Genomic DNA, 14,910 nt, shown 5'->3' on the forward strand with positions numbered 1-14,910 from the left:
GTGACTTTCTTTCAATTGCAAAAGGTCGTACAAGAATTGAACCATTTTGTCTATAAAAAGGGGCCAAAAGTTTGCAAATTTTTCAGATCTTTATTGTGGCGGTTATCTACGTAGTCTGCTCATAGATGTGGCCTTAGTAAACCGGTCGAAAGACTTTCACAGTTGAAGACCTATAAACCAAACTATATAAACCACGCGATGTCTATGCAGGTGTAGAATGCTGATAACCTATCTGTTGCCCACTGCGAGTTTTTTGAAAATTTTCTCGTCCAACAGGGAGATCCCACTTTCATCATTGGCTGGCCACCAATGGTAAATAAATTCAATAAAATAAATGAAAATGAACCAATCAAAATCTATATAAATTGATTTTCTTAAATCATTTTATATAGATTTTGATTTTTTTTTTGTTTTTTCAATTTTTTGTTTGTGTTTTTTTTATGTTTTTTCAATTTTTTTTTATAAATTAAAAACAAAAAATTAAAATTAAAATTAAAAAATAAATCAAATAAAATAGAAATTAAAATTAAAAATTAAAAAAATAAAATAAAATAAAATAAAATAATACACTCACACTGAAAAAAAAAATCGACCTGCACCCAAAAACAGCCAAAAGAAATCTATAAAATAAAAATAAAAACGTTGCTTTATTCCCATTCTATTGATCGATTACAACATTCAAAACACAATTTCATCAACTATCACCTGTGTTCTATATACGAAAGCCAATCCTTGCAAACACGGATGAATTATGTGTATGCATTTATGCAAATTAAGGCGCAAACATTTACGCCGCTGTTGACACGAGTCTGCCCAGAGTCAAATGCAGAATTAAGAATGTAGACGAAACAAGATTCCATGAGCCAAGAAAATGATTCAAAAGACCTAGAAATATTGACAAGAAGATTGGAAGACATAGTATTCCGTTTCCTGATGCGTTCAAGCTTTGGTTCATATATCGCAGCCCATAACTCAAGCCTTGGCAGAAAACTACAAGAATAAAGATAGGCAAAACTGATCTCATGCTCAAGTCAATTGGGTCGATGAATCAAAATTTACAGTCAATGGTAATGATAAAGGAGCTAGAGCTACTAGAAGAGTTGACGAAAGGTATAAAGTATATATATATATATCATCGATGGAACTAAGTGAGGGAAAGGCAGTGTGATGATTTGGAGCTGTTTCTGTGCTCGTGGTTTTAGGGACCTTTGTTTTTCTTATATGGCAACGTAAACTACGACCAATAGATGAAGACTTTGCTCTGTCCCGAAGGAAGGGGGTGGGATTTCTCCTCATGGGTTTGCCCAACCAAAAAAAAAAATGAAGACTTTGCTTAGCTTTAGAACTTCCTCCCTTGGTCTCAAAAACCTTCATAGGAACAAAACAGGTACTTTGTGTTCCAAGAAGACAACACTAGCTGTCATACTGACTCTTATTTGAGATGGTGGAGATGGGCATGAGATTCGAGAATCTGACTTCTGACCAGCTCAAAACTTGGATCTCACCCCCATCCAGCGCCCTTAATAGACTCTCGAGAGGTGCATGAGTGATGAAAAGGCCAGCACCAACAATGTTATTAATTTGAAGGCTGCCATACAACAAGAGTGGCGAAGATTAGACATCGAGCTTGCATAAACATTGGCAAAAAGTATGCAACATAGACGCCAGACTTCGTAATTGAGTCAAGACAAGCCATGGCAAATATCGATTTTTTATTTCGATAATAAATATATATGTCATCTTGTATTCGAAGTTCGAGGATTTGGGGATTTGAATGTACAAGCACTTTATTTTTGCATATGTGTGCGTGTCATTATATTATTATCGATATTGTCTCTGTATGTCAAAGAAAACGTTTAAATATGATTTTGCTTTTAGCTGCTTATCTGTGCGATAGTCAATATGAAAGATTAAGGGATACGTGACCGATTTTGGACTTTAGACTTTATTTTATATTCTAGTTCAAATGACATTACTGGTAACAAAAGAGGTTCTCAATTTAATAATCAATCTACAAGATTCTTATTTAAGTACTCGAATAGTCCAACAAAGTAGCTCTGGTTCTAGTCGATGTTCAGTATGACTTTCTTGAGACGGGCACATTACCTGTGCCTAAATCATCTGAGATAATCCCCGTAATCACCAAATTGATGAAGCTCATCAAAGACAATGGCGGATTGATTGTTGCAACTCAGGTAATCCATTTTTTATAGCTTTGCTCATACATTTAATATTATTTTTATATTTTTATATTTTTATTTTTAACAAGGATTGGCACCCTGACAATCATGTTAGCTTTGCTTCTAATCACAAAGACAAGCTACCTTTTCAATCGACGATCATATACCATCAAGGTATACCTGTTAACCAAGTTCTCTGGCCCGTTCATTGTGTGGTAGGGATAATATAACAAGTACTCTTACATAACATACATACAACACTTGTGATTGATTTATTGTGCTAGCAAAACACACACGGGGCACACATTGTAGATGCTATCCCCTCTGAGCTCATTGACTACACTGTTCAAAAAGGTCTTAACCACAACGTGGATTCATACAGTGGATTTGCAGACAACCAATACTTTGAGATAACCAAATTAGCAAAGATCCTTTACCAAAACCACATTGAGACAGTGATTATAGTTGGACTTGCAGCAGATTATTGTGTTAAGATGACTTGTCTAGATGCAATCAAGTTTGGATTCAAGACAATCCTTATCAAGGAAGCTACCCGTTCCGTTAATCCCGATGAGTTTGATAGTACAATGGAGCTATTGAATTCTAAAGGTGTGATAATAGCCCATGCAAAAGATTTGGCAATTGCCTAGAAATATTATGTGTAATAGAACTCGTTTTGCTTGTAACCAGGCTTTTTTTTGGTTTTTTCTTTCAAAAATTTCATTGTATAAATTGGAAGAAATATTTTTGATTTAAATCTCTGATATCATTCGAACAAAAGAAGGCAAAGGATGTTTATATATAAGTCAAGATCATTATTGATTTAACAGATATATATTATATAGCGATATTTTAGAAAACGCATTTAGGCTTGTAATTTGGCATTACAATTTTTTGAAAAGACAGTTTTTGTCCATTCATTTAGAGAAAAAAGAGACGAAGAGAAAGATGTCTTGATATCCCTCTTTTCCTCTTGCCTGCAATGCATAATCATGTGCCTCTGCTATACAACATATGTTAAGTTTGCTCATTTAACGATATATGTTCTATATTTCATAATATGGAGCTTTTTTAAATTCGCATTGTAACGACCATTCAAAAAATGAATTCTGTTAAAATGGCTACTTCAAATTGTTTCTATTCTTTTAAGAGTAGCTTTGTAATATTCATAGAAGCACTATATTACTTAGAGCATCCACAGCTGTTTGTGTAAATTTAACAAGAATGTTAATTTAGCTAGAAAATTTAGATTTTTTCATCCCCAGCGGATTGCTTAACTAAAAGTTTTAACTGATTATTTCTCAATAATAATTACCGGCTTTTTTTTATTTTACGTAATTATTTTAGTTACACATGCCACTGTGGATGCTCTTATAGGCAGAAAGTGTGTGCACTGTGAAAAAGAGCAAAACAGAAAGACCCTGAAAAACTTTGGTTCTTATAGCTCAATGATTATATTATCGAAATATTGACGATAGTTCGATTACTTTCATGAGAAATGAGATATAAGGATTACAAAAGAAGGGCGTTTCAAAATCGTCTTGCATAAAATAATTTAAAAAATGAAAACTTTTCACATTGAAAATAATACGATAAAAATTTGAAAAGCCCTATATTATTATCATTATTTTTTTTAAAAAAAAGGTATTGTTTTATTTTACGGTAAAAAGAAATTGAGCGGGAAGAAGGGTAGGAATACATTTTCGGGATATAAAGATAAGACTGGAAAGGGAGCAACTATATATATATATATATATAAACGTAAAAAATTGAGTATAAAGAAGAGATTTACTCGTCGTCAGAATCAGATATGGGGGTTATATCTATCATTTCATGAGTTAATGTTGATGTCGGCTCTATGAGTACAGGAGATTGAGGATCTTCTGTTTCAGATGCCGGATCCACTTTGTGTTCTGATTTATCAGTGTGATTCAAGACCTCCTTTTGAGCTTCCCATTCCATACGCTCCATCTACATAAATAAAAGTTGAGATAATGGTAATCTATTGAGACCCTCCAAGGTTACCTCTAATGTTTGTACTCTCTCTTGAAGAGCTCTCATAGCCGTGTAGAGCTCGTCAATTTCTCTTTTATGAGATAGCTTCTCAGACTGACATATAAAAATAACAGATATATGAGTCTTGTTTGGCTTATGCGAGTATAAGTACTATACGAGCTTACCTTGTCATCTATAGAGACGTTTGTCTTTAATTTCATCTGATACTCTTTGATTTTCTGTCCAAGACTGTTTATTTCATCCTCCCATTGGCTAATAAAAAAATAGAGTCATTATAATTGTAATGAATAATATTATATATCTACCTTTTCTTGTCTTCCAATGCACGGTTTTCCGTTTGAAGACTAGTTACTAGCTCTTCCATGCTCCATGATTGAGATAGCAAATGATCAATGTATTGTTTTTGTTTTTCAAGATCAGCCGTGTCTTCCTCCCTAAAAATTCGACGTGTTATGTTATGTTTTTTTTTTAAAAAAAAACAAAACTTGATCTTACCAAAGTAGCATTTGCTGCGTTAGTTGCTCTACACGATGCTCATATTCTGACATTCTTTCCAGCTCTGGTTGAATAGTGGAAAGCTCATTTTCCAAATTGAACGCCCTTTACACAAAAGTTAATATCAGTTTAATCCCAATCTTTCTTATATATACAATTACTTTTGTCGAGCTTCTTCAAGCTGTGTTTTTTGCTCTGCTAACAGTCTTTCGTATTCAGCCAGCTGTAATTGTGCAGCATCTGCTTGGTGCTTCCAATCTTTGCGCATCTCACGGTACCCTCGCAATTTACTAGATTGCTCGTCTTCCCATTTAATATGCTTTTGTTTTGTCATTGCAGATTCCAATTTCAGTTTTTCTAAAGTATCTGTGGTTTGCTTTAATTGCGCTTTCAACATGCGTGTCGTGTTGTACTGAAATAATAATGGTTTTTGGTTGGTACTTATTACTCAAAGTGAAAAAAAGGTCGTGTATCTTACCAGTTGTTGTCTTTCCGCTTCAACTGAACTGTCTAATACATGCTCACGATGCAATCTTCCAATGTGTTGAAGATGTTGTTGCTTGAGAAAAAGCTCAAAATTGAGTTCGTTTCTCAATAAAAGCACCTCACGCTTCAGAGCAGCAACTAAGTGTCTTGTTTCAGGAAGGTTCGGGCAATTGTCCTTTGGAACTTCAGAATTTTGTGTGTGTGAAGCTACGCCGTGGTCTTCTAGTTGAGGTGTGTTGACACCTGAAGGTGGCGGCGAAGACAATCGTTCAAGGCCAGCGTCCTTGAATCTCACACACGTTAATTTTTCTTCATTTTGCAGTAGATTCCTACTTACCCAGATATCATCACCAACAAGTACTTCAACACCACTTTTCAAGGCCCGGTGCACCTGAATAATGTTAGAGATCATTGGCTTCGGCTTCGGCTTCGGCTTCGATTTTGATTTTGTACTTGTACTTGTACTTTGGGTTGGTTTGGTTACTTCATTCGCTTCACACTCTGAGATCGATGGTTTAAACTGGTTGTTTTCGTCGATAACTTCATTTTCTGCATTCGCCTCTTTTGAAACATCCTCGCAGGTTTCTTCTAGAGTCTCAACACATGTCTCATTGTTTTCATCCTCATGTCCCTTTGTTCCTTCATTGTCTTCTTCGTTATCTTTCTCTTTTAATATGCTCTTCTCCGGAGCAAGCACATCTTTGTCCAAACGAGTAATATTGCCTGTTTGGACCCATAGGGTCTCATCCAAAAGATCCTGTGGCTGATAATGTTCTCGCTCATTTCCAGCGCTAAATGCTACGCGCGAAGCAGCATTAGTCAAATCAAGACTCATAATCTGTGCAATCACATCTGGAGGTTCCATTTTCATCCAACGTGATCGATCTGTTAGTTCTGTCTCAGGATCCATTGAGACCAGATTAGGATGCAACATGTGCCGTGTTACTTGTAACTGTAAATTGGTAGAAGAAAAATAACATCAGATTAACTTATTTGCTTTAGGGTTGTACATACCATGGTCCGTGTTCGGAAAGTTTCCTCGTCAAATTCTTCTGGTAGGTTAAAACCATTTGTTTTAAAGTATCCATACGGTTTGTGAAGAAAACGAAGAAAATTGCATGGGTATAAACCATACAAGGAAGTGAAAAAAGGTCCAGTTTGAGGGTTTGAAGGCGGCGCAGATAATTTTGAAAATGTATAATCTTTTATAAGCATAGATAAAATCAGTTTTATGCGTACACACGTAGCTAAATCAGAATGAAAGACTTACCGACACAATCCCAATTATCGTGCTCTTGTTGAGAGTTCCCCTTATCTTCTGGAGTATATCCCTTAGGTGACTTGTTCTTGCGCATATCTCGTAATTGATCCCAGCAAAGAGCTCTGGCAAAAATGTAAAAAAGCTTCGGAAGAAAAGGAGGTAAAGAAGTACAGATTCGAGGAAGAAGCATAATCATGTTGGTTACTGAGATAGCGATCAGAGTTGTTGAGTTGTCATACTAGTAAAAGAAATTGACAGTTAAACACTAGCAAGTAAAACGCAATAAAATTCTTACCATCAATGATTGTAACATTGAATTAAAAAGAGCCGTTTCCAATATTTCATGCAAATGGGTACGCTTATCAAAAATAGGTAAGCTTACATTATATATAGTCTAATAGTTATGTATTACCTTGCGTATCATAAATTCACTAAGCAAATATACAACTTGAAGTCGATGCTTACTTGAAAGAAAGTACTCGTTCAGCAGCATAAAAAACGGCTAGAAGTCAAGGAATAATTACTCTTAATCTATGTTGTCTTTCTTTTACCGTTATTAATAGTCTATTATACCTTTGGCTGGTCAGCACCCAACGTTAACAGAATAATTTTTAGATTCTTTGACCATTCGTCTTGTTCGAGATCTAGTAATGCTTGGTGCTGCATCTTCATTCGATCGGTTTCGTCTTTTCCAGTGCTATTTTCGAGTTCTTCAAGATTAATCTCTTCACGTTGGTGATAGCTTTCTGCCCATGCCAGGTACTGATCGACAATAAAACGACAATATTTTGGCTCGGCTGCAGGATTCTTTCGACATTGTTTCTGCTCTGCAATAAGACAATCTGATACGATTTCGCGTGCCTCTTTTTTTATTTGGTCTGTGTAAGGTGCTGTGGTCAGGATTGGTTTGAGAACGGGTTCCCACCAATCCTGAAAGATGCGAGGAGATTTGAGAATTGGTAGCAAGTGATGTACGAAACATAAGATTAGGAAATGTTGATTGTGAGTGAGAACTGCTTCAGGGCTACTTGACACGGCTGCAGCGTCCTTGAGTGGAATGCCGGTCTGGCCGAACAAGGCGATGAGTTCAGTCGATAGTTTGTCAATGGCATTATCGCCAGAATTTTGCGTGGAATTATCAGTGTCAGAGCTGGTCTGCTCATCGAGATATTTCTCAATGACGTCCAGAGTGGCTTGACCATCTGAATCTGCAGTAGCAGACTTAATTGACTGACTAGCAGAACGAGCAATCTCCTTGAGACTCATGCGTGTCTAAAAAAAGGAGAAGGAGAAGAGGAGCTATGGAGTATGAAAAAGCAAGTCCCGCCATTTCATCAAGACAAAAGAGACAATTTATATAATAAAAAAAGACAATTATATTTATACAAGGAGATGGAATGAAGTAAAGAATAACAAGTAAAAGTTCAATAATTAATACGAGCAAATCCTGGTCGTTCTAGCTTGACGTGTGTTACAGGATTGCGAACATGATCGGGGATCACCATGGTCTTTAGGGTGGTTTTGATTTCTTTGATTTGGATGCCTCGGTAGATGAGCTCATCCCGACCGTCATCCGGTAAGTTTTGATTTGCGTGGAATTCTGATTCTACTGGTGGTGTACTTAACGTATCATTGAGACGAGGTGAATTGTACGGAGAAGTAGCAGAGGCAGAAGAGGAGCGAGGGGAGCCATTATTGGATTCTTTGGAGGATCCACTCGTTTGGCTGGCTTCATCACTGAGTTCTCGCTGAACTTGCTTGTCTTGATTCTTTGACTTCCAGCCAATCGAAAAGAACCTTCTTCGACTTGGTTTTAGATCTTCTGGGGAATTGTGAGTCGGGGAAGTATTTTTAGGGACAATTGAAGCCATTCCAGAAGAAAGAGAGGATGGGGCACCACCAGAGGTAGACATGTGGACAGCAGAAGCAATTATAGCTGATACTGCTTCGAGTGTGAGGGGTTCTGCATTGATTTGTCTCGGTTTTAGATCAACTGGAGATTGTATAGGTGAGACTGGAGCATGGATAATCGGATTATGATGTTCAAAATAATCTTCAGGAACATCTTGGGGTGTGAGTGGTGGGGATAGTTGACAAGGCTTTCCACTGATGATCGAAGCCATGCCTGATGTGAGAGACGACTGTGGCTCGTCAAGGGTCCGTGTGCGAGAGCGAAACATTATAGAAGAAGAAGATGAAGAGTAAAAATGAGGACAAACATTAATTAAAAAAAAAGAGACACCGATGTGTAACGTTACGCGTTCTTTATTCATATTTTTTTTTAGGTATGGTTTATTGTAAGTATGGACGATCAGGGCCAGGACATTGAATAGTAATATTCTCAAGTGTATACTTCTTGGTTTTTTCTTCAGGAGTAGAGAACATGTTCTAGGAATTAAATTTGATAGAGAAATAATAAACAATTGTAATATAATCACAGCTATTGGTAGGGTACCTACATTCCATAATACAATGGCCATGACCTGATTGGCGCATTTGTTCGGATGAAAACTGTATATATAAGCAGTATCAGATGATTGTCTGGTTTATTACAACCCAAATATTATAATTACCAGTCAAATCCGCTCAGATAGTGCTGCTTATATTGCCCCACGGGAAAGAACATAAATCCAGGTTGGTAACCAACCCCAAATTGCCTGTCATTTAACTCGTTATACTCGAATGCTATTTTTTCTAGTCTGGTATTATACTCCATCACCACGAGGTCAGCAGCTAGAGTAGGAGAAACCGGTCACTCTCGAATATATATTCTCAACCTTCCCGTCGCCGCTTCTATCCTTATCCTTCTGTCTTCACTTACCTAAACGCTGCTTTTCGTCACCCTGGATGCACGAACATACCGAGAGATGAGAAGGGTCAAGAATAAACTCACAATAAGGATCTCCTCTTGACGCTTCATAAACACTTGAGACCTATAAGATTTCAATTTAGTCAAACGTTTTTCTATCATTCATTCCTTACATTAAATAATGCAACCAGATTGACAAATGACTTGCCAACTTCTGTTCGCAGCCGTTCCATCACTTGTCGCATACTATCTTCAAATACATCTGCGTCTGCTTGGCTTGGAAGACCCGTTCTTTCGTCATTGCATAAAACACAAATGTTGTTAGCTCCCACAAATATGGTAATGAGCTTCCATTCATCTCTAATTGAATCGTAACTGCTCGATTTTAGCAGTCTCACTAGTCGAGTCACTTCAATGTCTAAATCCTGCACTTTTGCACCTGTGACCTATAGGAGGTTGATTTTGAATATAAGACACATCAAAAGACGATGATAAATAAAGTATAATACAACAAGTGAGAAGCTTACTGCATTATTCAGTCTTTTTCCTCGTGCCATAGGTAAAGTCACTCCTTCTGGTGCCCCGTGTGTATTAGTGAAATGTGACATGAAGTTTGTTAAAGTATGTTCCCCAACATCTGCCCCAACCGAGAATGCTTTGCCTCGGTGCTCCCAAACAGATGCAAACGGGGGTCTCCCTAAAAAAATTGAGCAAAATCAAAATAAACGCATAGGTGGCGTCATATATAGCTAGATTCTTACCAGATATCATGCCAAATCCTGCAGTTATACTATCTCCAAGTGCGATAACACTCTTGATATCCTTTTTATTTTTTATTATTATATTGTTTCGATAGAATAAGGTAGCTAAGATAGATGTGTTTGACTTGACAAAAGTGCTTACTTGAGGTCGAAGATGCTTGGCATCTCTGTTCTCTATAGAATCGTCCCAATAGAAGGGTGGACATTTGAATGCAGGAACCTGATGTAGACAGCTGCCGTCTCGATCAGTTCTATTTGTGTGGGGAAGTGTGTTGTAAAACTGCTCGAGAACATGCACCCATGCATCGGTATAAGGTTTTATTAGCCCTGTTGGCTTGCTACCAATGGGTACTTGAAGTACATCACCTAGTATAGGAGATACTAAGAGTACAAGACTGGATATAATATGATTGAGTCTCATAAAGAAACTGATTTGAAAGTTTGAAAGAAAGAAAATGAATGATCAAATCAATGAGCTTAATCACAATATATAAGACACACAAAAAATAAGCCAGAACAATGGTCACGGGGAAATAGAATGTGCATTATATGGACTTGCTGAAAAGTGGGGTTGGATGACGTTTTATATGTACAGTAAAGCAAAGGATCACAGTACCAGAAAGAAATCCTGCTCAACTGCCTCTTTGACAGACAACTTTCCGTGCTCAGAAGCGTACTCTTTTAACTGCCCGTAGTCTTCCTCAGTGACAAACATAAAAGTATCGTCTGTCCACAGACAAAGAGAGAACTGAGGATCCAATGCACAAATCATCTCCAGCATATCCTTACAATCCTTCATAATATCATTAGCCAGTGAATGGTTAAGGTACAAAAACTTACTTTTGGTTCCATACCCAAGGTCAGCCCGACCTCTTCCATAGTGCACACTTTGAGCTTCTGCTTTGCGATTAATATATATATATATATTTAATTTAATTTCTTATTTACCTTTACGAGGAGTTTGATCTTCTCACTATACTTTACAAATCTGGCGTCTTTCCTCTTTTGTTCTCTTTCTTCCTCCTTCAACTTTCGTTGACGTTCATCTTGCTCTCTTTTTGCATTCTTGGCTTGAGTTTTCCGAAGTTGATCCAACTAACAAAAAATAATAAATAACCAAACTTTTTTCTGTTCTTTCTATATTGCCAGCTATTACCTCATCTGCCCGTCGAATAGATTCCTCTAGTTTGCGTTGTCGATACTCTTCTTCCTGTCTCTGCTCCTGAGCTTTTCTGACTTCATTTTGTTGGTGCAAATACTAATTAAAAATACTGTAAATAAACAATGCAATATAAGGAGTACATATTCACATTTTCTTACCTCTTGGTATTGTCTTCTTTGCTCTTTTCGCTTCAACTTCTCGCCGCGTTTCTTTCCAATCTTACGGACACGTGTTGCTGTTGACGAGCCTTCGGCTGGATCTCCAGCTTCAATCTCATCTGCAACTGTGTCAGAATCATTAAGGTCCTGGTCTTCATCAATCACAGCATCCCGAGTGAATTCTAATAAATCTCTGTAGTGAGCTTGATCGTTGTGATTAAGAATGCAAAAAAAAGCCAACATGAGCTTACCTGCCTCCAATGCATGAGCTAATTGTGTTTGCTGTTCTCTGCGAATTGAAAGTAAGAAGCCAATTCCCAAAAGGCACAATATTAGTGGCACAAAGATGATGAATGGAAGGTCGTCTTTTGATGTCATTCAACTGAGAAGAAAAATAGAAATATATAAAATATAAAATATAAAAAAAAAAGATTGGAGTACACCTAAAGGAAAACTTGAAATCACTCTGGGCTAAAAATTAATATCATTCATATGTATAATGTTCACATTTATTATCTTCACATTTACGCATATCAATAAGGTCAATGTATGTAGTAAAAAAAGGGAATTACAAATTAAACGATCGTTTATTAACTTAATTCTAGTAAACGTCATGGTCCTTTAACCAACTTTCTTTTTTGGGATATAAGAATATACATATATATATGGTTTCTTTAGAATTAATTGGAATCATTAGCTAATTTGTTTCTGCAAATCCAGAGAAAATACATAGAGGGTTGGGTGGGTTGCTGGGTTAATAGAAATAAGAGTTTCTTTGGCTTGTTTTGTATAATTTAGAATATTTCTTCCCTGTATTGAAAAAAAAAATTAGATAAGAAATTTATTATCAACTACCACTTGTTTTTACCTCTGGGACATATTTTAGTAACAGTTCAACATATGACAGACCGAGAATTATAAGGTGTTCTTCTTGAGATTGAATAAAGTCAAGAAAAGCTTGGTAGTTCATAATAAATAAGAATTAGAGTTAAGACTGCCGAGAAACATATGGGTTACATTAGACTACCTGGTAAAAGAAATTGGTGGGGTAATGCTGCAATCGACGGTGGATCGTGCATGACCATATTAAAGAGACATTTGGATGCCTAGATATTTCCCGAAATATTTACTTTCTTTAGTTAACAAGTAAAATAGTTAGTACAACCTGGCTGACAGAGACCAACCTCTTCACGAACTTCAAATTTTCCATGCATAATCAATTCGGCCATGTGTTTAACCTCGCCAGTATCTCTAATAATTTGTACTATATCATCCATTTTACTGGATTGAAAATAAAGTATTAGTTTAATATTCAATCAGGTACCTCTTTTTTCTTACATAGTCGTAACATTGGAAAGGACCCAAAGTGCTTCTTTTGTAATAACCCTAAAATACAGTTAATGTCAGGAATGACTTTTAGAAAATAGGTATTTACCAATCTTCTGAATGCGTCAATTGAATAAGACAAGGGAGAAATTGGGGCTCCAACACTAGATATCTGCCTGTGCCAGAGTCACTTGATAAGTGACCAAGTGTTCGTAGCGCAGGCAATACAGCACAGTCCTCTGACTTCAGTAGTTGAAATACATTAATCTATTTATCCATCGAGATTATTAGTGCCCGTATTATATTACTAATGTCATTAGTAGTATAATTCTAGTAAGTGCCTAACCAATAGAGGTAATAGACCTTCTTCGATGATCTGCTTACGAAACTGTTCACTATTTGCTGTCATAGATCCCATCAGCCAACACACTTCGGTTCCTGTGGTAGCCTAAAATACACATTGGTGTTCTGTGAGATCATACTTTAATGTGGAATCGTCAGTACTTACCCCATGTCTTGTCAAATGACGGAGCAAAGCCAAGGTCATGGCCTTGGACCTTAGTTCCCTCCATTGGTTCTCAGGACCTCTGGCCAGATGAGACATAGTCAAACAGCTAGAACGAATGAGATTCGGTTCCTGTTGATAACAAGTGAGTTATTTAGAGAATTTAGACTCAAAGATTTTTTTTTACATTTGAATCCAACATTTGAATTAACAGAGGGATAGCCCCACTCAAGATAATGTCTCGGCGAATCTCTTCGTCTTGTTCAGATGTACGGTCATAATCTTCCGACGCCATATTACCAAGTGCATACGAAGCTAGCTCACGAATTTCCTAAAATTAAAGCCACAAGTTAGGTTGGGTAAATCAGACAGACAAAAGAAAACATTTTACTGTGTTATTTGAATTGAGCATAGTAACCAGGTAAGGAATAGCAGGAAGACATTGGACACACAAGTCATAAGGACCGGCAGCAATATCTAGATACAACTCGCATTTAATTATTTTTCATTCTTTATTGTTTGCAAATATAAAGTAAAGAATTTCAAAGAGCAGAGTAAAGAAGAAAAATGATATCTTACTAGAAATAACCTGGACAATTTGCTGAATTATGACAGGATCCACTTCACAGATAACCATATTCTTTGATGGTTACTAACATTAGTATAGTATATTATCTCTGCCAGAGAAAAAAGTAACTTACCACAAGAGACTTGATACATTCGCCAGACTTGATGTACTTCACCAAAGCCTCGGAAGGATTACACGCATAATCGCCTAGATATACAACAGCGTCCATGCGTACTTTCTTGTGTGTGCTATTGAGATCGTTTACGAGCGATTTTACCTGTGGCTCTGCCAGGTTAAATAAATCGGTATCTGGATCAAATTCAGGAACACACTGTATCAATTTATATTCTTTTTCTTCTTCCTATTATTATTCTTTCAAATATCACTGGTTATTTCAGTGGTTCTGTACATTTATCATGTATCTTTGCACTTTCAAGGTCTACAATCTCAGGTTCATTGATAGACAAGAATCGGAATCTCTTGGATGTAATGAGCTCATCACGATGTCGATTTCGAATTGCAGTACTTATGTCTACTCGTCTTTGGCGCAAATCCTGGGCTGTGCCAGAGATAGCAGTGCGCTTATACATGTCATGTCGTGCTGTACTCATTAGGATCAGAGACAGAGAGATCAACTAATTCATGCGTTGTTTCAAACGCGGCAGTCACCTAGTCTTTTTTTTTGAAACAAGTATATAATGCAGCTAGTCTATTTCCACCCGATATACAGAATATTCGTATCAAAATAGCTGTTTGCTACCCACATTTAGACTTGGGCGCAAAAGTAAATAATCTCATATAAACTATCAAGATAGTTAAGGGTGTAAATGAAAGATATTTATTTAAATGGCTCACTCCATATTAATACATCTGCTGTGAAATGAGATACGTGTAAGGCATATATATATAACAAAAAAAAATTGTGCAAAAATTCCTTACCAGCAGTGTCCCATTTCTACAATAAGGGTGGTCAATAGGAATTTTTCTCGGAAAAATTCCATTTTTTTAATCCCTTCTAATCCAATAATATTGCAGAAAAAAAAGTCAAAAAAAATGAAAAAGTGGTAAAAAAGCGGCTATCTTTACCGAATTTTTGAAAAAAAAATTATGAGATGCAATGCCTTGAACTTTATCATCTCTTTTTGGTAAAAAAATTCTTTTTTTTTATAAAAAAAACCCACAA

The 14,910-nt window shown here is 36.5% G+C and overlaps 6 protein-coding genes across 6 annotated transcripts; 1 reads left to right on the plus strand and 5 right to left on the minus strand.

Moving 5' to 3' along the window:
- Positions 1–694: 694 nt before the first annotated feature.
- On the minus strand, positions 695–1,696 carry PHYBLDRAFT_148731 (hypothetical protein; the record flags this gene model as incomplete). Its single annotated transcript, XM_018432143.1, has 4 exons — positions 695–712; positions 792–990; positions 1,427–1,588; positions 1,638–1,696. 4 exons carry the CDS (start codon positions 1,694–1,696, stop codon positions 695–697), a joined length of 438 nt encoding a protein of 145 aa, XP_018288218.1.
- Positions 1,697–2,057: 361 nt separating this feature from the next.
- Positions 2,058–2,830, plus strand: PHYBLDRAFT_115596 (hypothetical protein; the record flags this gene model as incomplete). Its single annotated transcript, XM_018428471.1, has 3 exons — positions 2,058–2,195; positions 2,270–2,395; positions 2,465–2,830. Coding segments are annotated over 3 exons (630 nt in total), but the record flags the coding sequence as incomplete, so codon positions are not given.
- Positions 2,831–3,968: 1,138 nt separating this feature from the next.
- Positions 3,969–7,704, minus strand: PHYBLDRAFT_148733 (hypothetical protein; the record flags this gene model as incomplete). The annotated part of the gene is made up of 13 exons (XM_018432144.1): positions 3,969–4,151; positions 4,206–4,289; positions 4,361–4,448; positions 4,502–4,630; positions 4,692–4,796; positions 4,853–5,103; positions 5,170–5,460; positions 5,515–6,129; positions 6,192–6,379; positions 6,448–6,676; positions 6,734–6,796; positions 6,851–6,940; positions 7,012–7,704. The coding sequence occupies 13 exons, from the start codon at positions 7,702–7,704 to the stop codon at positions 3,969–3,971; spliced, it is 3,009 nt and encodes a 1,002-aa protein (XP_018288220.1).
- A 158-nt stretch (positions 7,705–7,862) lies between these two features.
- PHYBLDRAFT_171565 (hypothetical protein) lies at positions 7,863–8,618 on the minus strand (the record flags this gene model as incomplete). The annotated part of the gene is made up of 1 exon (XM_018436629.1): positions 7,863–8,618. One exon carries the CDS (start codon positions 8,616–8,618, stop codon positions 7,863–7,865), a length of 756 nt encoding a protein of 251 aa, XP_018288221.1.
- A 102-nt stretch (positions 8,619–8,720) lies between these two features.
- PHYBLDRAFT_76183 (secreted phospholipase B1) lies at positions 8,721–10,429 on the minus strand (the record flags this gene model as incomplete). The annotated part of the gene is made up of 8 exons (XM_018443128.1): positions 8,721–8,826; positions 8,898–8,949; positions 9,012–9,171; positions 9,260–9,371; positions 9,421–9,693; positions 9,775–9,944; positions 10,009–10,069; positions 10,151–10,429. 8 exons carry the CDS (start codon positions 10,427–10,429, stop codon positions 8,731–8,733), a joined length of 1,203 nt encoding a protein of 400 aa, XP_018288222.1. The 3' UTR covers positions 8,721–8,730.
- A 186-nt stretch (positions 10,430–10,615) lies between these two features.
- PHYBLDRAFT_188029 (hypothetical protein) lies at positions 10,616–14,338 on the minus strand (the record flags this gene model as incomplete). Its single annotated transcript, XM_018439445.1, has 18 exons — positions 10,616–10,801; positions 10,849–10,908; positions 10,957–11,103; positions 11,165–11,266; positions 11,329–11,510; positions 11,580–11,710; positions 12,197–12,285; positions 12,356–12,434; positions 12,513–12,609; positions 12,667–12,714; positions 12,764–12,921; positions 13,001–13,102; positions 13,163–13,291; positions 13,347–13,490; positions 13,551–13,636; positions 13,739–13,799; positions 13,861–14,036; positions 14,137–14,338. 14 exons carry the CDS (start codon positions 14,336–14,338, stop codon positions 11,486–11,488), a joined length of 1,527 nt encoding a protein of 508 aa, XP_018288223.1. The 3' UTR covers positions 10,616–10,801; positions 10,849–10,908; positions 10,957–11,103; positions 11,165–11,266; positions 11,329–11,485.
- Positions 14,339–14,910: the final 572 nt, after the last annotated feature.

Source organism: Phycomyces blakesleeanus (genome assembly GCF_001638985.1).
Source record: "Phycomyces blakesleeanus NRRL 1555(-) unplaced genomic scaffold PHYBLscaffold_19, whole genome shotgun sequence".
NCBI classification, from domain to species: domain Eukaryota; kingdom Fungi; phylum Mucoromycota; class Mucoromycetes; order Mucorales; family Phycomycetaceae; genus Phycomyces; species Phycomyces blakesleeanus.